The sequence below is a fragment of the Pelodiscus sinensis genome, chromosome 3 (genome assembly GCF_049634645.1).
Source record: "Pelodiscus sinensis isolate JC-2024 chromosome 3, ASM4963464v1, whole genome shotgun sequence".
Classification (NCBI taxonomy): Eukaryota; Metazoa; Chordata; order Testudines; family Trionychidae; genus Pelodiscus; species Pelodiscus sinensis.
In genome coordinates this window covers 17,353,235-17,374,756 of record NC_134713.1, presented here as the reverse complement: position 1 = coordinate 17,374,756, position 21,522 = coordinate 17,353,235, and the positions used below count along the sequence as shown (strand labels likewise).

The 21,522-nt window shown below is 40.3% G+C and overlaps 1 protein-coding gene across 1 annotated transcript; it reads left to right on the top strand.

Moving 5' to 3' along the window:
- The first annotated feature begins 3,533 nt into the window (after positions 1-3,533).
- TDRD15 (tudor domain containing 15) lies at positions 3,534-18,790 on the top strand. Its single transcript, XM_025189095.2, has 4 exons — positions 3,534-3,799; positions 8,626-8,711; positions 9,797-16,163; positions 17,258-18,790. The coding sequence occupies exons 3-4, from the start codon at positions 9,800-9,802 to the stop codon at positions 17,359-17,361; spliced, it is 6,468 nt and encodes a 2,155-aa protein (XP_025044880.2). The 5' UTR covers positions 3,534-3,799; positions 8,626-8,711; positions 9,797-9,799; the 3' UTR covers positions 17,362-18,790.
- Positions 18,791-21,522: the final 2,732 nt, after the last annotated feature.

Below are 21,522 nucleotides of genomic sequence, written 5' to 3'. Positions count from 1 at the left end.
TTGTGCAAAAACTCTTCCAGAAGAGAGCGTCTACACTGGCATGTGCCTTTGCACATGAGATGTGCTTTTGCGCAGAGCATCCATGCCAGTGTTGATGCTCTCTTGCGCAAGAAAGCTCTGATGGCCATTTTAACCATAGGGCTTTCTTGTGCAAGAAATTCATGTTGCCTGTCTACACTGGCCTCTTGCGCAAGAACAGTTGCGCAAGAGGGCTTAGTCCTGAGCGGGAGCTTCAGAGTTCTTGCACAAGAAGCACTGATTTCATACATTGGAACGTCAATGTTCTTGCGCAAGAATTCGCGGCCAATGTAGACAGGCAGCAAGTTTTGGCGCAAAAGCAGTTGCTTTTGCACAAGATCACACCAATGTAGACACAGCCTTAGGTTATGTCTAGACTGCAGGCTTCTTTTGGAAGAACCTTTTTTTTGGAAGAGATCTTCTGAAAAAACTTGTTCTGAAAGAGAGCGTCCACACACAAAAGCGCATTGAAAAAAGCTATTTACTTTTTTGAAAGATAGCGTCCACACTGAATGGATGCTATCTCACATTTAAGCTGTGATTACTATGGATGGAGTGGACACCAGGGCACCTGTGCTTTTTCCTCTTTCCTCTTCTTTCAAAAGAACTCCCTCTTCCTTGTCCACACATGCCTTTTTCCGAAAAAACTCTTTCAGAAAAAGGCTTCTTTCTCATAGAAAGAGGATTACCAACACCAGGAAAACCTTTCTGTTCTTTCGATTTACTTTCGGAAAAATGCGATTGTAGTGTGGATGTAACTCAGGTTTTGTCAGAAAAACTCTGTAGAATAGACATACCCTTAGGGAGATTAGGGCCCATAGGTAAATTAGGTGAAGGAATGGTTATCCCTAGTTTGTGAATCACTCAGGCTATGTCTACAGAGCAACATTATTTCAGAATAACTAACGTTATTCTGAAATAACAAAGAACATGTCTACACTGCAAGCCATTGTTTCAAAATAATGTTGAGCTGGAGTACTTCTTACTCTGACTCCTGGTAACCCTCATTTTATGAGGAGTACAATGTATAGACAGAGCCAAAAGCTATTTTGACTTAAGATACTCAATTGACATCGCTGAAGTAGCATAGCTTAATTCAACTTTAGCCCACAGTGTAGGTGGATGTCTGATATTGGGATAGAGAGTGATGTGGATATTGGGATAGAGAGTACGCTTATTAAGTTTGCAGATGATACCAAACTGGGTGGGGTTGCAACTTCTTTGGAGGATAGGGACATAATTCAAAATGACCTTAGCAAGTTAGAGAAATGGTCAGAGGTAAACAGGATGAAGTTTAATAAAGAGAAATGCAAAGTGCTCCACTTAGGAAGGAACAATCAGTTCCATACATACAAGATGGGAAGCGACTGTCTAGGAAGGAGCATGGCGGAAAGGGATCTAGGGGTCATAGTGGACCACAAGTTGAATATGAGTCAACAGTGTGATGCTGTTGCAAAAAAAGCAAATATGATTCTAGGTTGTATCAACAGGTGTGTTGTAAGCAAAACTCGTGAAGTCATTCTGCCGCTCTACTCTGCACTAGTTAGGCCTCAGCTGGAATACTGTGTCCAATTCTGGGCGCCACATTTCAAGAAAGATGTGGAGAAATTGGAAAGGGTACAGAGAAGAGCGACAAGAATGATTAAAGGTCTAGAGAACATGACCTATGAAGCCAGGCTTCATGAACTGGGCTTGTTTAGTTTGGAAAAAAGAAGATTAAGGGGGGGACATGATAGCGGTTTTCAAATATCTAAAAGGGTGTCACAAGGAGGAAGGAGAAAATTTGTTCCTCTTGGTTTCTGACGACAGGACAAGGAGTAATGGGCTTAAAGTGCAGCAAGGGAGGTTTAGATTGGACATTAGGAAAAAATTCCTGTCAGGGTGGTCAAATATTGGAATAAATTGCCAAGGGAGGTGGTGGAATCTCCCTCTCTGGAGATATTTAAGAACAGGTTAGATAGACATCTGTCAGGGATGGTGTAGACGGAGCTTGGTCCTGCCTTGAGGGCGGGGGGCTGGACTCGATGACCTCTCAAGGTCCCTTCCAGTCCTATGATTCTATGATTCTATGATCATGTGGTGTGTGGTTGTAATACACTTGGAAGGAGGCAGAAAAATAAGAGCACAGATAATTTTTCCTGCAAATATGGAGACAATGAGTAAGTTTAGGTGCTTGCAGGGTTAGGTGGCAGCTAAATGGGGTTTCTGTGAATCTCAGAAAGGTTTAATTCTGGGATTTAGGCACCTAAAGTAGCAATTGGGTACCTAAGTCTTTTTTGTGAATCTAGCCCAGATGTTTTAGTTTTATTTGGAAATGCTATTATTCATTTGCATCAGACCTTAGTACATATTTTACAGCTTTCATTGCCATTCATTCATATAGGCATTTAAAAATACTTCATCCCTTTTAAGCTGCTTAAAAAACCAACCACTGACCCCATCAGGGATACTGCTACAGTAGCTTCTTGGAAAGTGGCATGACTTCACACACCTAAATAATTGACATCTCCATGGCAGTACAAAGGCATTTCCAGGTTGGTACAACACTTAGAAGTAAATGAGGGCTAGAATTTGGTGTCTAGCCAAGAGTTAGTGAGTTTCTCTATCCTGAAAGATTAAATGTAAACATCTCCTTCCTGGACATTAATGCACCATGTACTACTAACAAGACTGCATAGGAGACATGTTCAAAATGCTCATATATGATGGATTGTCTTTCCTGCAAAAACAGGAAAAATATAGAAAGGGGACAAGTTTATTAATGATCATATAATGAGGCAAATTTAATAACTGTCATACTATGAAGTAATGCTAGACACATACATTTCCATCCTTTTAGGCAGCTGAGTGATGGTCATTTGGAAACATTTATGTTAAGGAATTGAATTATTGATACAAAATATTTGAACTTTGCTATCATGAATGTTTTAAATACAAAAACCATAAAAGCCATGAGTTTTAAAGAGAAGTAACTCTAGGTTGGCATGATCGTGCCTCTGATTTGAACAAAACATAGAACATCAAGACCAAATAGTCCCTTCTCTTTCCCAATCCTATACTACTAATAATTTTCAAATAGGAATATTTCCATTCATTGCACAGAAAGTTTTAATTTCACCCAAGCTTGCCAGGACTAGCTTTTTATTATCCACCACGACCCCTGACTAGCTGTGACAGTAAAACCAGCAACGGTGAGGGCCACATGCTTTTAAACTATGATTCCCACATTAATTCATCCCATTCATTTTGGCACCAAATAGCAGCCCCTCACAGATGTTGTGGGCTAGCTCCCTATTCCTGCAAGGGTGAGGCTGCCTCATTAGATGCTGAGAGCCTGTCTGTTTTGGAGCCGCTTTGATTCTGCTCATTACTGGGAAGAAGATGGAGCTGCCCATGTGAACCCAAGAGGGCAGCTGGCAGGGGACACTGTGGCAAGAGGGGCTTGCAGGAGCAGGGCAGCACGTTTTACAGGTGGGTTTCCAGAGGGGCTGGGTATTAGCCTGTCCTCATTCTGGAGAAGGGCCTGGTGAAGGGTTCTGGGGAGCCCTGCCAGCCAGACCACGCCCCCCCACGGCTGGCCCCGGTGCGTGGAGAGGGCGAGGCTCAGCTGGCCCGTGGCTCCTCCTGCCTCACTTCCCGCGCGGCCTACAGCGCATGCGCCCAGCACAGCCGCGGCTGGCCGGCGCGGCGCCATGTTGCTGCCTCTGGGTGGAGTCCGCCGGCCGATCTCCCGCTGTGCCTCAGGCGCCCTGAGCGGCCGTTAGCGCCCGTCCGACTCCGGGTAAGGGAGCAGCCGCCGGGGCCCGCCCCCAAACTGGGACCCGGCCTGCAGCGGGGCGGGGGGAGTCGTGGGGCTTCTTCCCAGGAGTCCCCCAGACGGTCGCAGCTGGGGGAGGAGACGGGCTGGGCAGGGGCGAGGGGAGGCGCGGCCTGGTGGAGGAGGGGGCTGGCCTGGGCCTTGGGGAGGAGAACTGGGGGGGGGGGCACGCACCCCCCACTTACCCCCCCCCAGGAGAAAACTTTCAACCCGTGTGGGTTGGTGTATCTTCCCCACCGCCCTTTGCGGACGAGCCCGACGTATTCCCTGTTGACCGCAGGAGCAGCAGCACGTGCCTGACCTTTAAGGGGGCTTTCGCGGCAGGCAGCGCTGCGAAGGGCCCAGAGCAGTTCTGCCCTGCAGCTGCGAGGGGCTGCACACTTGTCCTAGAGGGCAGGAGTGACCGGCATAGGGAGTCATGCTGGGCCACTGGCTGCGTTACTGCCAACCCTAGCTCTGGGGAAGGGCAGCGCGCTCCAACACAGGTACCCTTCCTTTCCTACTTTTGCTCCACTCATCCCCACCTCTTTCCCAAATCCCTAACCTAAACGGTGCAGCCCAGGGGACAGTCTGCTCCAGGGCATACTGCTCAGCTTTGCACTGGTGAGTGCAGGGATGGTCTCACCCACAACCTCCCCTGAGCAATGAACTAGGAGAGCAGAGGGAGCTAGAGCCACAACACTTTTCTTTCCCCTACTGCTACCATTTAGTGCAGGAAGGCTGAACCCTGCTGCCAGCACCAGCTGTCCCCCGGATGCCCAGAGGCTCTGGTCCCATCAGCTGCTGACCCCTGGCTAAGGATGTTAAGGACTAGACAATTATCCAGTAAGCAAATGCTTACAGATAGTCAGTCAGCAAGTCGAGTCCCCACCCCCCTTTGCTGCCTCTATTAGAGGCAGCAAAATGGGGAGGGGAGGGGGGAATTTCAAAGCGGCAGCACTGCACAGCTGAGCCTAGGATCAACTGTGCGGTGCTGACCCCTTTGAAATGCCGAGACGGTGTTTCAAAGCAGCAGCATTGCATGGAGCCCGGGGTCAGCTAGAGACTCCCTAGCTGAGCTAGGGCTCCACGCCGCATTTCCATGGAACCCAGGATCAGCTGATCCCGGGTTCTGGGAAATTCTCTGCGGAACCTTCGTTCAGCTGGGAGTCCCAGCTGATCCTGGGTTCTGTTGAAATGCTGCATGGAGTCTGGAATTAGTTGCATTGTATGGCATTTCAAATGAGCAGTGCAAAATGGAGCTCGGGGTCTGAGTGCCCTGCTGACCGCGGGCTCCATGAGCATGCTTGCACTTTGAAATGCACAAGAGCCCCTGCTGGGGACTCTTGTACATTTCAAAGTTGGCATGCCTGTGTGCAGCCCCCGGGCTGCATGCCATATTCTGCATTCCTCCTTTGAAATGTACAAGAGCCCCAGCCAGGGCTTTTGTACATTTCAAAAGAGGAATGCGGAAATGCCTATAGATTAGTCGAGCAGTCGATGGAAATTCCATCGAGTACTCTACTAGTAAATTAACCGATATTTAACATCCTTACTCCTGGCCCCTCCTGCCCATGACATGGGGGCACATTTCCCTTGGTGTCCCCTAAACATTGCCCCTGGGTTTAGCTTCTTCTTTCACAGGAGGTGGGGGAGAGGCATTTTAGTTACTGTGGGGGGGGTAGTTCCTTTCTGGCCATTCAGGGTCTTGTGCCTGCATGCAAGGGATTATGCCAAGGCTGGAAGAGCCTGTGGTCTGTGAGTGAGTCATGGACATGAGGAGAAAGCTGCAGCTGAGCTTTTGTGTTCTGCTGCAGTCAACTGCCTGGAGCAGGCAAGGGATGTTCACGGGCTGAGGTTCAGGGTGGCATCTTGTCTGGGAATCACTCTTGGACACCAGCTGCTGTGAAATACTGATGATTAGAAATAGATGCACAGCAAGAAGGGGAAAAAAGTTTAGAACCTGTGGTCTAGAACTCTTAAATTCTGATATTTCTGTTTCATGCGAGGGTTGCTACACAGACAACTTTGCTTCTTCCTCTTGGAACTGAAGTGCATTTTCTCCATACCCAGTCACCATGAGGGACTAAGTTCAGTCTTGTATTCTTAACAGTTTCTGGACCATGGAGATAGCTCAATGTTTTGTAAGCCTTCTGCACAGTTTTTCTTCTTGCATCTTTCCCATCTGTCTTCTTTTTCCCCTTCTCTCTCACTGAACCCTTCTATTGCTTATTTCTCATACTTCCTACCTTGTTCCTGAATATTTCTGTCCCTTACAGCAGTCAACTCTTATTATGTAAATAAGGACAATAAACTGTATGTTAGATTCTTTTTTGAACAGTTATACATTTTGGTCTTCAAGCAGCCTCTGGTAACATGGATTGACCATGAATGTGCTGTAGATTTTATAATGGAATTATGATATTTTTAGTCTTAGCTTCTGGCTAGCGTTTTTAACCGCATGTGCTCATGAAGTGAATGTTTTCAGAGAACCATACCAATGACTGCAATATCTCATTCTTGAATGATAACAGCTAATTTAGAGCATGACATTTTGTGCATATACTTGGAATTGTGTTTTGCAATGTACATTACTTAGCATTTATCAGTACCAAACTTCATATACCATTTTGTTGACCACTCACCCAGTTTTGTGAAATCCCTTCACAGTAAGCTTTCATACATAGGAACATAAAAACATAAGAATGGCCATACTAGGTCAGACCAAAGGTCCATCCAGCCCTGTATCTGGTCTTCCAACAGTGTCCAATGCCAGGTGCCCCAGAGGGAGTGAACAGAACAGGTAATCATCATGTGATCCTTCTCCTGTCATCCATTTCCAGCCTCTGACTGAGGCTAGGGACATCATTCCTACCCATCATGCTTAATAGCCATTGATAGACCTAACCAGTGTTCTCTCTAAGCCAGGGGTCTCCAACTTTTTCGGCATAGGATCACTTTTTGAATTTAAGTGCAATCCAAGATCTACCTCACACCCAAATATCCTTGCCCCACCTCCTTCGTGCCTCTTCTCCGAGGACCTGCCCCTGCTCACTCCATCCTCCCTCCCTCCCTCCCTTCCACCTCTATTCTCCCTCCCTTTCATCAGGCAGGGGCAGAGGATTGGGGTGCAGGCTCTGGCCTTGGACTAAGTGATTTAGCGTGTGAGAGGAGCTCTGAACTGAGCCTGTGGCAGGAGTTTGGGGCACAGGCGGGGTTTCATGACTGGGGCAGAGGATTGGCGCTGTCTCCAGCTGGACACTGCTTACCACAGGTGGCTCCTGGGTGGTGGTGCAGTGAGGCTAATGCAAGCTCACCCCTGCCCTAGCCCTGCACCACTGTCAAAAGCAACCAGCAAACTCCCTCCATCCCAAGCCCTGTTGTGCTCCCTCTCTGCTCTGTGGAGATAGAATACAGGAGGAGAGGGGGGCACCTTGACATAAGCACCCCTCTTCTCCTTTCCCTGCTCTGTACTGCAAGCAGGAGGCTCCCAGGGAAGGGTCGTTCCAAGACAAAGGGCAGGAGATGTGCAGCTGTGCGGTGAAGCTGAAGTGCCCGCACTTGATAGCCTCTTGGCCAAACTAGTCAAGATCACCTGTCTGAGGCTCCAAGATCTACCAGTAGATCCTGATGTACTGGTTGGTGACCACTGCTCTAAGCTGTGCAGCACACTGCTTCACAGGTGATTAATCAGCTCTCCTCCCTTTCCCCCCTAGCCCCTGTCAGCCCCTCCCAGTCAGTCAGGCCCTGCCCTGTTTGCAGCAGTCAGGGATGGCCATGGGTAGAGGTTGCTGCCTGAGAAGCCCCTTCCTGCAGCCAGCCCTGACAGCTGTGAACGGAGGCTGCTCCTTCACCATCCCCTGTTCACGGCAGCTAGGGATAGCTACGGATAGGGGCTGCTGTCTGAGCAGTCCTTGTCCGTAGCCTGCCCTGACTGCTGCAAACAGGGGTTGGTCTGGCACCAACCCCTGTTTGCAGCAGACAGGACTGTCCCCCCCATCCCACTTCTGTTCTGAAATTTGATTTGTCCTTTTCATGTGTGTTCATTTTTTAAAATTGTATCCTTTGGTATATATGGTTGTGACAATGTTCTTCCACTATTTGATCTAAGGAAGTGGGTCTGGCCCACGAAAGCTCATCACCTAGTAAACCATCTTGTTAGTCTTAAAGTGCTACATAGTCCTGTTTTTTGTTTCAGCTACACCTGACTAACATGGCTACATTTCTATCACTAATCTTAAATCTCTGGTTATCAGAAGCTGGTAATGAATGGCAAAGAATTGATCACTCAATAATTGCCATATTTTGTTTGTTACTTCTCAAGTATCTGGCATTGTCTTTTGTCAGCAGACAGGATACCAGGTCAGATGAACTGCTGGTATGGACATTCTTGTGTTTCATTTTTCCTCGAGGGCTAGCAATACATGTTTTTTTAAATGTAAATTTGACGGATTGATTCCTACCAGCTTGCTCTTGGACAGTGGGCAAATAAATGTGTTTGACAGTCTGTCATTAATTATTAACTGGAATATCACATTTAGCATATAGGTATGTGATGGGGGTATGAAACTGCTTGGACATGATACTCAAAGATTGTGAAGTCTGATCAGTTGCACTGAATTTGAATAATGCTGTACTCAGTCTGAACCTCAGAGACTTTGTTAAATGTAGATCAGGACATTTTGTTTAAAAGTAATGTGAAAATAGTGTTTCTAATAAAATCCACTGTTACAAAATGTTACAAGTAAGCACAGTAAAAGAGACATTTAGCATATAATTAACATAAAACTTTTTTCTTCGTTTACTTCTAGTTATTTTTCTAAAAAGACATGTGAAGTACATTATAAAGAATAACACATCTGCAGCTATACTAAAAGCTATAATTCCATCAAAAGAGGTAAGTACTACTTCACAGAACCACAGATCAATCCTCCTGAAGGAGAATGGGGAAGAGGAAAGGGAAAGAGATGTGTCTTAGGGAAATAAAAAAATCCTCAAATAAAATAATATCTAGATGTGGAAGAGAAAAGTGGCCCCACACCTCAGTGAAAATAATAAAACTGTTAAAATAGAGCACTGAATCTTTGTGATTTGTCTTCTCAACAGAGTCAAAACTTCAGATGAGCTGTCAGGTGTGTGATGTTTAGCTCGTGTGTCTTTGTTAAATCCCTGGAATGTCTTCAGACTACCTGCAAAGTGAATGGCAGTCCAGTTGCAGGATTAGCTGAAACAGCATGAATGACAGAAATACTGAATCTCTTGTGTTCTTGTTTTGCAAATACATATAAAATGAATAGAGATAAGGGATTTGTGTATATTTGAGGACCGTATGGATTACTCCATGTAAGGTGATAAAGCCAGTCAAAGCTTAATAGTGAGTCCCAGGATACACTCTTAGTTTATGAGGAATATATGCAGATAACATTTGATGTACCCAGGTAAGTGGAAAAATGTACCCAGATAAGTGGGAAAAATTAGAATTAAAACCACTAAAAATTTATTTAAAGTATTTGTTTGTGGACAATGCACTGTTAAAGATATACTGAATACAAATTATTTTAAGGAATTGAATACTATTACAGTGAAACCTTTGTTATCCAGCATTCTGTTAACCAGAAAACTTTAACCAGCATTGTCCCCAGCCACAATACTGTCATATCTTCAGGCGCACAGATCTGGCTTGGTTTGCCATGATTGGCTTAATAATTTTTTATTTAAGAAGTACTAATCATCTTTAACTCAAAATAGAAATGTGAGACCAACTGCCTCACACTACAAAACTACCAGTATTAACTTTAGTTTTACTATTATTGTCCATTGGTTTTTCCTTGGTTGATGGGACCGTCAGATAATCGGAATTTTTAGATAACCCATAACGCCCTAATCCCCAAGCGTGCCGGATAACACAAGTTTTACTGTAATGTGAAAAAGTGAAATGAAAACTGGAGGATTATCAAAACAGGTCTTATTTTTGTTTTGTAGACAATGGATTCTTTGTTTCCATCACCAAAATTTTTAGACATGGATCTGAAAATAACTCACATTCAGTGCCACCCAAAGGAAGTGCTCGTGACATTTCAGGGCAAATATAAGGCCGAATGTGACTTCGATTACCACATATTGCAAAAGGAAATACAACATGTATCCAAAGTAAAGGAAAGCATTGGTATTGGCGAGTTTTGTTTGGTGGAGGACACAAATGGAGAATGGCATAGAGGAAGAGTTCTGGAAAAGAAAGAAGAAATCTGTAAAGTGTTTCTCATAGACATTGGAGAAGTGCTAAAAGTTAATGAAATGCATGTTGCTTCTGCTTGTGGTGAATTGTTCCAGCTGCCTCCAAAAGTAGTGTGTGGTGTATTTGCGAACATACTTCCATTTGGAGAAAATTGGGGTCCAAAAGCTATAAATTATTTTTCTTCTCTAATAGGATTACAGATTAAAGGTCACGTTCAAGCAATTTTACCATGCCAGTTGTTTCTCCTTGAAGTACCAAAAGTCACTAGTGATGTTCTAGAACTGCAGTTAGGAAAACTTGTTGATAGAGATTCATTTCATCTTATTGTAGAAATGTTAAAAGAATTACCCCAACAGCTCCTTTGCAAACAAATGCCAGATTTGCTGCAACAGAAATACACAAAGCCAGATATATCCTCTTTCAGCAATGCTGAAAATCTACCAATTCAGACAATTCTGGATAGATTCCTGCCTTCTTTATCTATTGGCAGTATAGAGAAGTTAAAAATTACTGTTGCAATCAGTCCAAGCAAATTTTATTGTCAGATACTAAAATGGCAGAAAAGGCTAGAAGACATGACCACAGCAATGACTTTGCATTATGAAGCTCTCAGTAGGGAAAATATTCCATCTTGTGATAGTTTTGGAACTCTCTGTGCTGCAAAAAGACAAAAAGGACAGTGGCACCGGGGAGTGATACAGCAGCTCCTCTCTGATGGCCAAGTAAAGGTCTGGTTCATGGATTTTGGCAACAGTGAAGCTGTTCCTTCCAATCATGTTCTGAAACTTCATCCCAAATTCACTTCCTTACCTATGATTTCATTTCAGTGTGCGCTGTCATGTTTCAATGATCAGAGTGAAGCTGTAAGAAATTCTCAGCTGAAAGAATTTAAATGGGCCTTGCTAGGGCAGAGTGCTGTGTATGCCAGCATTGATTTATTCAATGCCAATGAATGTTTGTATTATGTTACATTACATACTCAAGAATCTGATGTTAATGCTAAATATCCACAACAGATGAATGAGGTAGCTGAAGCAGGTTTCCTAGTTTCTAAAACAACTGTCACTAATACACTTGGAAACATCAAAGCTTATGAAGAGATCTGTGTTTCAGTTGAGAGCTTTATTGGGAACACAGAACAAGTAGGAAACTGCTTAATTGAAAAGGACCCTTTATCAATATCTTGCAAAACAGTAGAAATGAAAATAGATTCTGTTAATGTTGGTTTTGTTGAGTACGTGTTGAATCCATCAAACTTTTGGATTCAAACTGATGACTATAACAGTGAGTTTCAAGCCTTGATGAAAAATATTGCAGAGGTTTATAACAGATATGGAATTTATGATAAGATTGTGGAAAATCCAAAGCCTGGTTTACTCTGCTGTGCCCGGTTCAGCAAAGACATGGAGTTTTATCGGGCACTTATCACTGAGGTTGGAGATGTAAACATTAACGTTTATTTTTTGGATTTTGGAAATACAGATACCATACCCTTTCATGATGTGAAAATTTTGCTTCCAGAGTTCTGTAAATTACCAGCACTTGCCATGCATTGTTCACTTGCTCATGCATTTCCCATTGAGGATATATGGGTTAAAAAAGAAACGGATTTCTTTAAAAAAGTTGTATTTGACAAATCACTCTTGTTTTATGTCATTGCAAAGCAAAATGGTAAGTACATTGTTAATGCACAGTTTCTGAATGGCTTGGAACAAATAGATGTTGTCACACTTATGGTTCAAGCTGGATATGCTGAGTATTGGGAAGTGAAACCAGATTCTCTTTTGAATTTTGTGAAAAATTCCAAAGGCCTAAATTCAAAAAAGAAAATTAAAAAATATATAAACACACCAGGTGCATTAATTATACCTAAAAGTAAAGTATCAGCAGTGAGAAATATCTATCAAAACAAACAGTTGTTAAACTCTTTTTCTGTGGGAAGAGAGTCTCTTGAATCTTTGCCAAGTTGGGAAAGTACTCTTTCCAAAAAGCACCGTGTAATATCTGGGAAAAGTGACCCTATTAGCTCTTACAAAGAGTTGTCATTTAAACCAGGAACAGTTCTTGATGTCAAATGTTCTCATATTATTTCTCCATCTTATTTTTTATGTCAGTTGCAAAGCAAATTACCAGAACTAATGAATTTAATGGAGCAAATTCAGAGTTATTATGAAGTGCATAACAATCCTTATAAAACTGGACAGATTGCCTGTGTTGCAAAACACTCCAAGGATGGGAAGTGGTACAGAGCGACTGTTCTGAAACAAGTATCCAAAAATGAAGCTGATGTGATATTTGTAGACTATGGTAATCAGGAAAGAGTTCTACTTAAGGATCTTCAAGCTATTCTTCCAGACTTTCTAGCTTTGGAAAGTCAAGCATTTAGATGTAGTCTTAAGGTCATAAATGAATCCTCACAGATTTACCCATTCATTTGGACTAAAGAGACATGTAGGGATTTTGAAAACTTCATTTCTGCTTGCAGAGGGCTATTTACTTGTGTCATTTATGCTCTAATTCTCATAAGACCTAACTGCTTGTATAACTTGGTTGATTTACAGACTCCATTTATTGATGCACAGCAGTTTCTCATGGACCATGGCCAGTCCCAACTTAATAGATTCACAGAAGTACTTAAACCATCAGTTTTTCTGTATAGTTTTTGCTACTCCTCTTTTAATATAAAAATTGGAAGTGAAGAGGAAGTATATATAACACATGTATACAGCCCAGCAAAATTTTATTGCCAGCTTAATCGTAACACTGAAATTATAGAGAAATTGATGAATAAGATTGCAGAGATTAGTAGCATTCTAAACAGTTCAGAATATGACCCAAGCAAAATACGATTATGCATAGCCAAATATTTTGAAGATGGTCTCTTTTACAGAGCTTTGGCATCTTCCATGGGATCATCGTCTTATGTACTAGCCTACTTTGTGGACTTTGGGAATAAACAGATGATAGAGAGAGACAAACTGATGCCTATTCCCAATCATGCCACAGATTTGCTATTAACACCCATGCAAGCCATTAAATGTTATCTGTCAGATCTTAGAGAAAGAGAAATTCCAGCTGAGGTCAATAAATGGTTTGAGAAGAATTTCCTGGGTAAACCACTGAAGGCAGTAGTAGTATCCAGAGAGTCAGATGCTCAGATTGGTGTGGAGCTGTATGATGGACATATCCAGATAAATCAGAAAATTCTACAATTATTGTCTGAAAATGGGAAAAAGTACACAGAAGAATTGCGGAATATGAAAAGTTGTACAGAACAGTCTGTTGAAAACAGTAAGGTGCACAAAGCAAAGCCTTATAAAGGTAATAAAACAAAAGTTAAAAATATTGAGAGAATTGCCTTGAAATCTAAAATAACTCAAGTACATGATATATCTTCTCAAACTTATTTTCAAGAGGATTTTGAGAATAAAGAACAACCTGTGTTTTTTTCAGAAAAATTGTATAATATCCCCTTTAAACCACTGATATTCCATGGGAATAAAGAGCTAGTTTATAAAAATGTGAATGTATCTTCAGAACACACCAAGAAAAACGCAGATGGAAAACTTACTCCTGAATCCCTACTTTGCCCTGTGTTCAATTTGCAGGAAATCCCTGAAGACATGACTGAATATTGCACCAACAAACTAGGCCAACAAGAAGGTAGATTAAATAGACCCAAATACATCAATCTTCCTCCACATAATATTGAGCTGAATTCTGAGTTAGCAGGGTACATTTCTAATATAAATAACCCCTGTAGTTTCTATATTCAACTTGCAGAGGATGAAAACATAGTCATTCAACTTGAAGAAGAACTAAATGCTGGAAAAATAAATGTAGACCATCAAAATGACCCGAGTGAACTTGTGGCAGGGAATCTTGTTTTAGCAGAATATGCAGTTGATAGTTTCTTATACAGAGCAGTTATTAAAACTGTTACATCAGGAAACTCCTATGAGGTAGAGTTCATTGACTATGGTAACACAGCAGTTGTGAGTTCCTCAAAAATTTATAAAATTAAAGGAAAGTTCTTAACTTTGCCTAGGCTCAGTATCCATTGTTTCCTTAGTAGAGTAAAAAGCACTCATCCTGATGGAAGCTGGAATAGCAATGATATGTTCTACTTTTCCAGAAAAGTAAATAATAAACAAATCACTTGTGTGTTTTTGCAACAACATGAACAACAGTGGGAGGTAGATCTAATTTGTGATGGAAAGTCTATGGTTAATGAGTTAATGCAGAGACATGCCAGCTTAGGTTTACAAAACATTCCAATGCTAAATATGGAAACTAAAACAGAACAAGAACTTCCAGTCACAAATGCAGATCCTGAACATAAAGAACTAACAAAGACATCTAGAGCTCGGAATAAATACAAGGCTGTTGAAACTAAAAACACTTCTGAAATTCTCTCTAAAATCCCTAACCAAGATCTGAATCCTGGACAACTAGAAAGAGCAGAAATTATTCAGATTTCAAAATGTGGAAATTTCTACATAAAATTAATGAAAAATGTGCAAGTATTTTCAGATTTAAATGTAATGGTTGCCAAAGAAGCAAAAAGAAACTCTTTGATTGCAGTAGAAAATATTCAAGAAGGATTGGAATGCTTGACAAAATCTAAAAGAACCTTGAAGTGGTACAGATCAGAAGTGAAGCAACTTGTTAGTGACAAGAAAATGTTAGTTTTCTTCATGGATCGTGGTAGATGTGAAGTGGTATCCTTGCACAAAACAAAAATGCTCAGTAATGAAATCAGGAGCATTCCTAAACAAGCTATATCATGTAAATGGATTTCGATTGAAAATTCAGGTGATATGTCCTATGACTGTGTGGTAAATGCAATTGCACATCGTGAAGTAAAGTTCCGATTTCTGAGATACTTGCAATCTTCTTGTATCTGGGAAGTGGATATCTTAGTAGATGGGATTTTGCTTTTGGAATATTTGAATCAGATCTGTGGGCAAAGCAAGATCAACAAAATTAATTGTTCAGAAAGTGCAATTAATGTGTGTTCCAAGACATCTATACTGTCTTTTAGAATAAATTCAGTTACATGGGCACTTCTCCAAAGTGGTAATCAATACCCTGGATTTGCAACTACAGTTACTGATCCTTCACATTTCTGCATTCAATTAGAAGACTTACTTGACACTATGAAAACCTTATTTGTGCTACTTTCTGACCTTCCTGAAAATTTGCCTAGTTTGCCATGGGATCTTGTGACTCCTGGTACAAGTTGTTTAGTCAAGTTTGGGTTGGAAGCACAGTGGAACAGGGTAGAAGTTTCTGAAGTTTCAGATCAGTCTGTTGTTCTTATGTTTATTGATTATGGCTTTCTTGCTTATATTCCCTACTCAGATATTGATAAACTGAAAGTTGTTCCTGAAGAACTTACTTGTTTACCTCGATTATCTTACTCTTGCTCCTTATCTGGTGTGATTCCTGCTAAAGGAAAACACTGGAGTGATGAAGCTAAACTTTTGTTTCAGGAATTTCTAAGTAAACAAGGCTTGCTTTTTCAGTTTAAGCAATATGGTTCTGGAATGAAACTAGAGGTAGACATTCTGTGTGAGCAGAATAATCTAGCAGATAACTTGGTGGCAGATGGTTATGCTGTCTACAGTAAAAATACATGCTGCCTTGTTGGAATTGACAGTACAGAACCAACTGAGCCAGGCTCACAACTTCAAGGTAAAGCTCAGACATCATGGCTTCTGCCAATTTCTGAACAAAAACATATCTTTACTGAAAGTACTTTCTTGCTAGCTGAAAAAGAGAATCCCCAGCAGCAAACACCAAATCTGCAACATGAAAATGTTGGTGCGGTTTCAAGAAGTTGTATCAACAAGACATATTTTAGAAAACAGTTCAGGAAGAAACTCAGTTCATATAGGAATGATAAAAATACTGCAAAAGATGAACTTGAGTGTGATAAAAATGTATTTATGCAGTTTTTGAATAAGACATGCAACACCATTGTCTTAGAAAGACTTACTGAAAATCTGCCTCCAAAAGCAATGATTGAGACATGTGACTCTGCTGACATGAACACCAGAATGAAGGAAATGAAGATTAGCAAAGAGATGGCATCAAAAGAATGTTACAATAGTAAGTAAGATTCAGTGTTAAAAATACTTTTTTCAGTAGAGTAGTACAGAACCTCAGCTCTATAATATGTTTCCATTTATATTATAAAGCAAGTAGGTCTTATATAACTTTTATATAAGTTTTACACTGATGTGATACCACTTACTTCAATGGACTTACTTCCCAATGATACCAATACAGAGTGTGGCCTTTATTTCTGTTTTTATGTACCCAGGAAGGCTCATCACAAACAGGAATAAAACCAAATTGTTTGTTATGAAGGAAAGGAACTTTAGTACCCTAACACTCTCTTATTTCTAGAACAAAGATCACTAAATATGGGCCTGAACTAATACATTAAAAAAAATAGAAGACTTCATTGCCTTCTTCTGGCTTGATATGAGGTCTTAAGATCTAAATGGTGCTAATTATGGAAAAGTTTGAGTTGGGAGGCAGAGTGGATTTGTACCATGCCATGAGGTTCTGCCTACTCAAAGTAGAGACCAAAATTCTGTGTTGCTATTATGACCTTGGGTGGAGGGCACATTCCATACTTCCACTTCTCAACATGTTGCAGGCACACAAAGGTGGATAGAATCTCTCTGTTACTGTCTTTGATATATTACAATGGATTTTAGAAGGTTTAAATGTTTTTCTTCCATAATGGCAAAGTAATAGTTTGAGAAAATAATTGATTTGTAATGTTAGTCTTCATCTGTGGATGCTGAAAACTCTTTTCAAATGGATGTTTCCAATAATATAACTTTGATAAAAATGCGGTGTTTTTTTGTTTGTGTGTGTGTGTGTGTGTTTGTTTTAATTAATGCATTCTGACAACTCCAGAATGGTTGAAAAGACAGCTTACATTTTCTTAAAGAATTTACTTTTGGATAGAGAACTTTAGACCAAAATTGTAAATCTCGCTGTTATAAGTGTCTGAATATGGTAGATTAGAATGAAAAATGCTTTTCATCTCTACTAGACATTTTAAATGGTGCAGATGTTGTATGATACACAAATAAGAATTAAAAAAGTTTATTAAATATGGACTGGATATTATAGATATATGTAACTTTGTTCCCAAAATTGAAATACTGAAATTATTGATTTTCTAGATACGGAAGGCTTGGATATTGTCATGGCATCTGAAATAAATAAAGGCCACGAAAACGTCTCATCATATCAACTAGAATTTAACTTCTCTCGTTGCCATTGGTAAACTATTCAAAAGAGGTCAAAGATACTTTTAAAATGCTAAAATCCATGACAGTACTCAGATTAAACTACAGTATCCTATTAATCTAAAATCAAAATTGGAGAGTTGAAATTCACCATTGTTAATAATATATGTGTAGTTTATGAATTACCAATTGTGTTACATCGGAGCTGATCTTGCATTCACTTGTGACTGTCTTAAAAATCATTTTCCTCACAAAGAAACTTGTTATCGTTCCTTTATATTTATAGTTAATTTTGAATTATTTTCCTTTGCTTGCAGAGTTAGATGAGTACATTTTGATTTTTATCTGTTAACTTACTAAGTGTTTTTCAGCAAGTCCTGTGTCCTTTCATTTTGTGTACTATTAACTTCTACTACAATAAAAATCGTATGGGCCAGATTGTAAAAAAGTTGTTCCATATTTTAGAAATCTGCTAACCTCAGTAGGATTTATTGTAGTGTACTATTTGGTATGAGAGCAGATACCCCATGCTGGCCTTAAATATTCAGGACCTTATTCAACCCTTTGGATGTCCACAGAGTTCTTCTTTAATATTTTTTTCATTCAGAAAATATAGGCGCACTTGTAAGCAAAGGTAACCTTGAATTTAATGGAAGAAAAAGCCAACTTTTATTTAACAACAACAACAACAAAAAAGACTGAACAAGAACTGGCCACATCTCCAGCTCAATTTCATTGTTAATTATGGTAGGCTACTGGACTATTTTTTGAATATTAGAGTATTGTTAATGTGGCCATCTTTTTTCAGTTTCTTTTTATGTTATTCTAAAGCAATGTCAACCAAATATTATGAAGAGTAACAAAATGACAACCACTGTTAAGCAGCAGTTCTAAATAGGTATATAAATTTCAACCAAATATTCTAGAAATGGAAAGTTTGTCCGTTTATTTAAAAGCTTGCCTGTTGTCTTTAGTCATGCCTTGAATGTGGAAAAGTGTAATGTAATATAAATAAATATGGGGGAAAAGATCTCCCTTATGTCCAAATCAAAGACTACAACCATTTTAGGGTTTATGCCATACCGTGTCAAAGCCTGTTCCAACAGACTACTTCATATTGTGTGAATATTGGAGCACCATGTAGAGTAAAGATGTGGGTGTACCACACAATTGAAAGGAATGGGAAACAAGCTGTATGTAGATTGGTGACACATTTTTCAATGAAGTATGTAAATAAAAGTGATATTACAAAATCCCCTGGCTCATACACTGTTGGCTGTTTTCTGTAGGTAATAGGGGAAAAGTATGACTTGATAAAGGATTTGAAGAAATAGTGGTTTGTCAGGCATTATGGTATTTGCATAAGGGGTAGCATGGAAGAAGATATGAAGGTGACCTGGTGAGAAAGGGGAACCAGAGAGGAGTCCAGCCTGCAGCTGAGCTGGCAGGAGCTGAAAACTGCAGTAATAGGGAGCTGTGAACAGTGATGATGCCATCAGTGCCTGAGTGGTTTTTACAACAGTCACTCTGGATAGTCTTTTCATTTCAATGATTCTGTTCATTTCTTCTGCCCTTCCTCACAATCTTTCTACTTCTGCCTCACTCTCTGTATTCCCCTTTCTTTTTTTTTTACCTCTGCCCTTCCTATCCAATGAATTTGCTCCCAACAAAACCACCCTCCACAAATAATTGTAGAAAACCATCACGTTAAAATACCGTTTGAAAACTATCTTTAAAGTATAAACTCTTTGGAGCAGTGACTGTATCTGAGTTTGTATTTGTACTGGGTTGAGCACAATCAAGATCCAGTATTATAAACAGGATCCTAGGTGTTATAAACAAACAATACATGACCAATATTTACTGCAGTATTCCGTCTGTCACCAGAGGTATTTAAACTTTTTTTTATGCCTCCAAGAACATCATTTTAATTGGCAACTTGAAATCTGGAAGTCCCTGCAGGCCAAGTAACCTCCTGCTCCCTGACCTGCAAGCATCCCCTGCCCATGATACATTCCAGACAGGTGGCCCCAGCAAAACACAGACAGCTATGCTATGGGTCTCATCTCACACCCCTAGGCTACGTCTAGACTGGCATGATTTTCTGCAAATGCTTTTAACGGAAAAGTTTTCCATTAAAAGCATTTGCGGAAAAGAGCGTCTAGATTAGCACGGATGCTTTTCCGCAAAAGCACTTTTTGCAGAAAAGTGTCCGTGCCAATCTAGACGCGCTTTTGCGCAAAAAAGCCCTGATCGCCATTTTCGCGATCGGGGCTTTTTTGCGCAAAACAAATCTGAGCTGTATACACTAGCCCTTTTGCACAAAAGCTTTGCGCAAAAGGACTTTTGCCCGAATGGGAGCAGCATAGTATTTCCGCAAGAAGCACTGATTTCAGACAGTAGGAAGTCAGTGTTCTTGCGGAAATTCAAGTGGCCAGTGTAGACAGCTGGCAAGTTTTTCCACAAAAGCAGCTGCTTTTGCAGAAAAACTTGTCAGTCTAGACACAGCCCAAGAGTCCCAGAATTACAGCCACAGGCTTTTCTGGTCCTCGAGCAATCCCCAACATTCATGTATAAGAACCTGTACAGACAACCTAACTACTTTCCATGGGGGTGACCATACATCAGCCTCAGGATAGATGAGCAGGCAGAAGTACCCCCCCTCCCACAGACACACCGTCTCTTCTGGGAGAGGCCACACACCTTACTCCTCATCCCTTCCTCCCTCCTTGTTCTTCCAGTATGGAAGCAAGTAGCAGCAGTTAAAGAAGGAGCCTAGTGAGAGGAATTTTTATCCCTTTACCTTATAATCTCATGTGCCCCACAGTTTGTAATTGGGTGTGTCTTGATAGAAATAGTGCAAATAGTGAGGATATTTTACTCCGTTATCTACGTTTAAAATATTTTAACTATTATTAGTTTAGCTATTTTATCTAGCACAGTTTTGATTCATCATGAAGAGTAGGTCAGTGATGTTTTATAAAGCAAAGTCCAGACATGTATTTCTTTGTTTCTGATATTTCATGTTTGAATTATATTGCCATCTAGTGGCTCTGTGAATATAAAGCAAATCTTAACAAATGGTGTGGCTTATATGAGTTTGGTATGCTTACTCCTGTTTTTCCATTTTCCTAAACATAATTTTCCTGGCACTTTTTGGTTTTGATGTTGGAAAATGGTAATGCTTCCTTATAGAAAGGTGGAATGTAGGTGGAAAATTAAATCTCTACAGTATCTTACAGACAGGCTTAGCATTATGAAAGAACAATGCCAAATGCAAATTGTAAAATAAGGAAGATATTTAAATTAAATCAGAAAGGCAACGATTGTGTCCTGAGAATTTTTCTGTCTCACTCTAGACTTTTTAAGATTTGCAGTTATATTCAATATGTGAAAAATGGTAGTTTACAAAATGCTCTAATCTCCCTCCTGCCCCCACAATACACACACAAACACATGAGATAGCATTTTCAAAAAAGCTTGATTTAGGATTTCAGGTCCTACTGACTTTCAATGGGATTTATGTTCCTATGTCCATTGGGTGCTTTTGAAATATCTCACCCTCAGTTCTTTCATTCCAGGAGTTATGTTTTTCCAGTGTAATATATATTTCCATAATTGTTCTCCAAAATCATCAGTATGCTGAGATGTTAGGAGAGAAAAAATCAGATCCAAAAATCTGGAAGTTATCTTGTGTTATTTATCCAATTGACTTTTAAACGACTTTGGTCTGAATAAAACCATAGGATCAGAACATTTATTTATATTTGTGTTGATAGAGTCATAGATTTTTAAAGCCAGAAGGGTCCATTAGCTCTGATCTCTAGTATAACATAGCCAATAGAATCTTATGTGGTTGCCACATTACTAAGCCAGTTCTCAATGTGTATAAGGCCAAAGGTGCTTGAAGACTTACCCAATTGTTAGAGCTGCTATAGAATTTTTTCACAAAACATTTCTTTGACAAAAAAATCCAGACACATTTAAACAAGTACTGTTCTTGGGAAAGGACCAGTTTTGACCAATTTCACAACTTAAATAAATGTTTAAAAAAAGCTCTGAATTGGTAAAATGTTTTGACATTTTCCAAGTGAAAAGTTTCAGCTTCCCAGTTCAAAATGACTTTTCCTTTGAAACTTAATTTAAAAAGTTTTAAAAGGAGAGAAAAAGCTTGACATTGTAATATTTGATTTACGTAG

Bases quoted from the DNA above. Each gene is read 5' to 3' on its own strand.
- TDRD15 (XM_025189095.2), top strand. From the start codon at position 9,800: ATGGATTCTTTGTTTCCATCACCAAAATTTTTAGACATGGATCTGAAA. The intron at 16,164-17,257 runs GTAAGTAAGATT...TTGATTTTCTAG, and splicing joins ATCAAAAGAATGTTACAATA to ATACGGAAGGCTTGGATATT.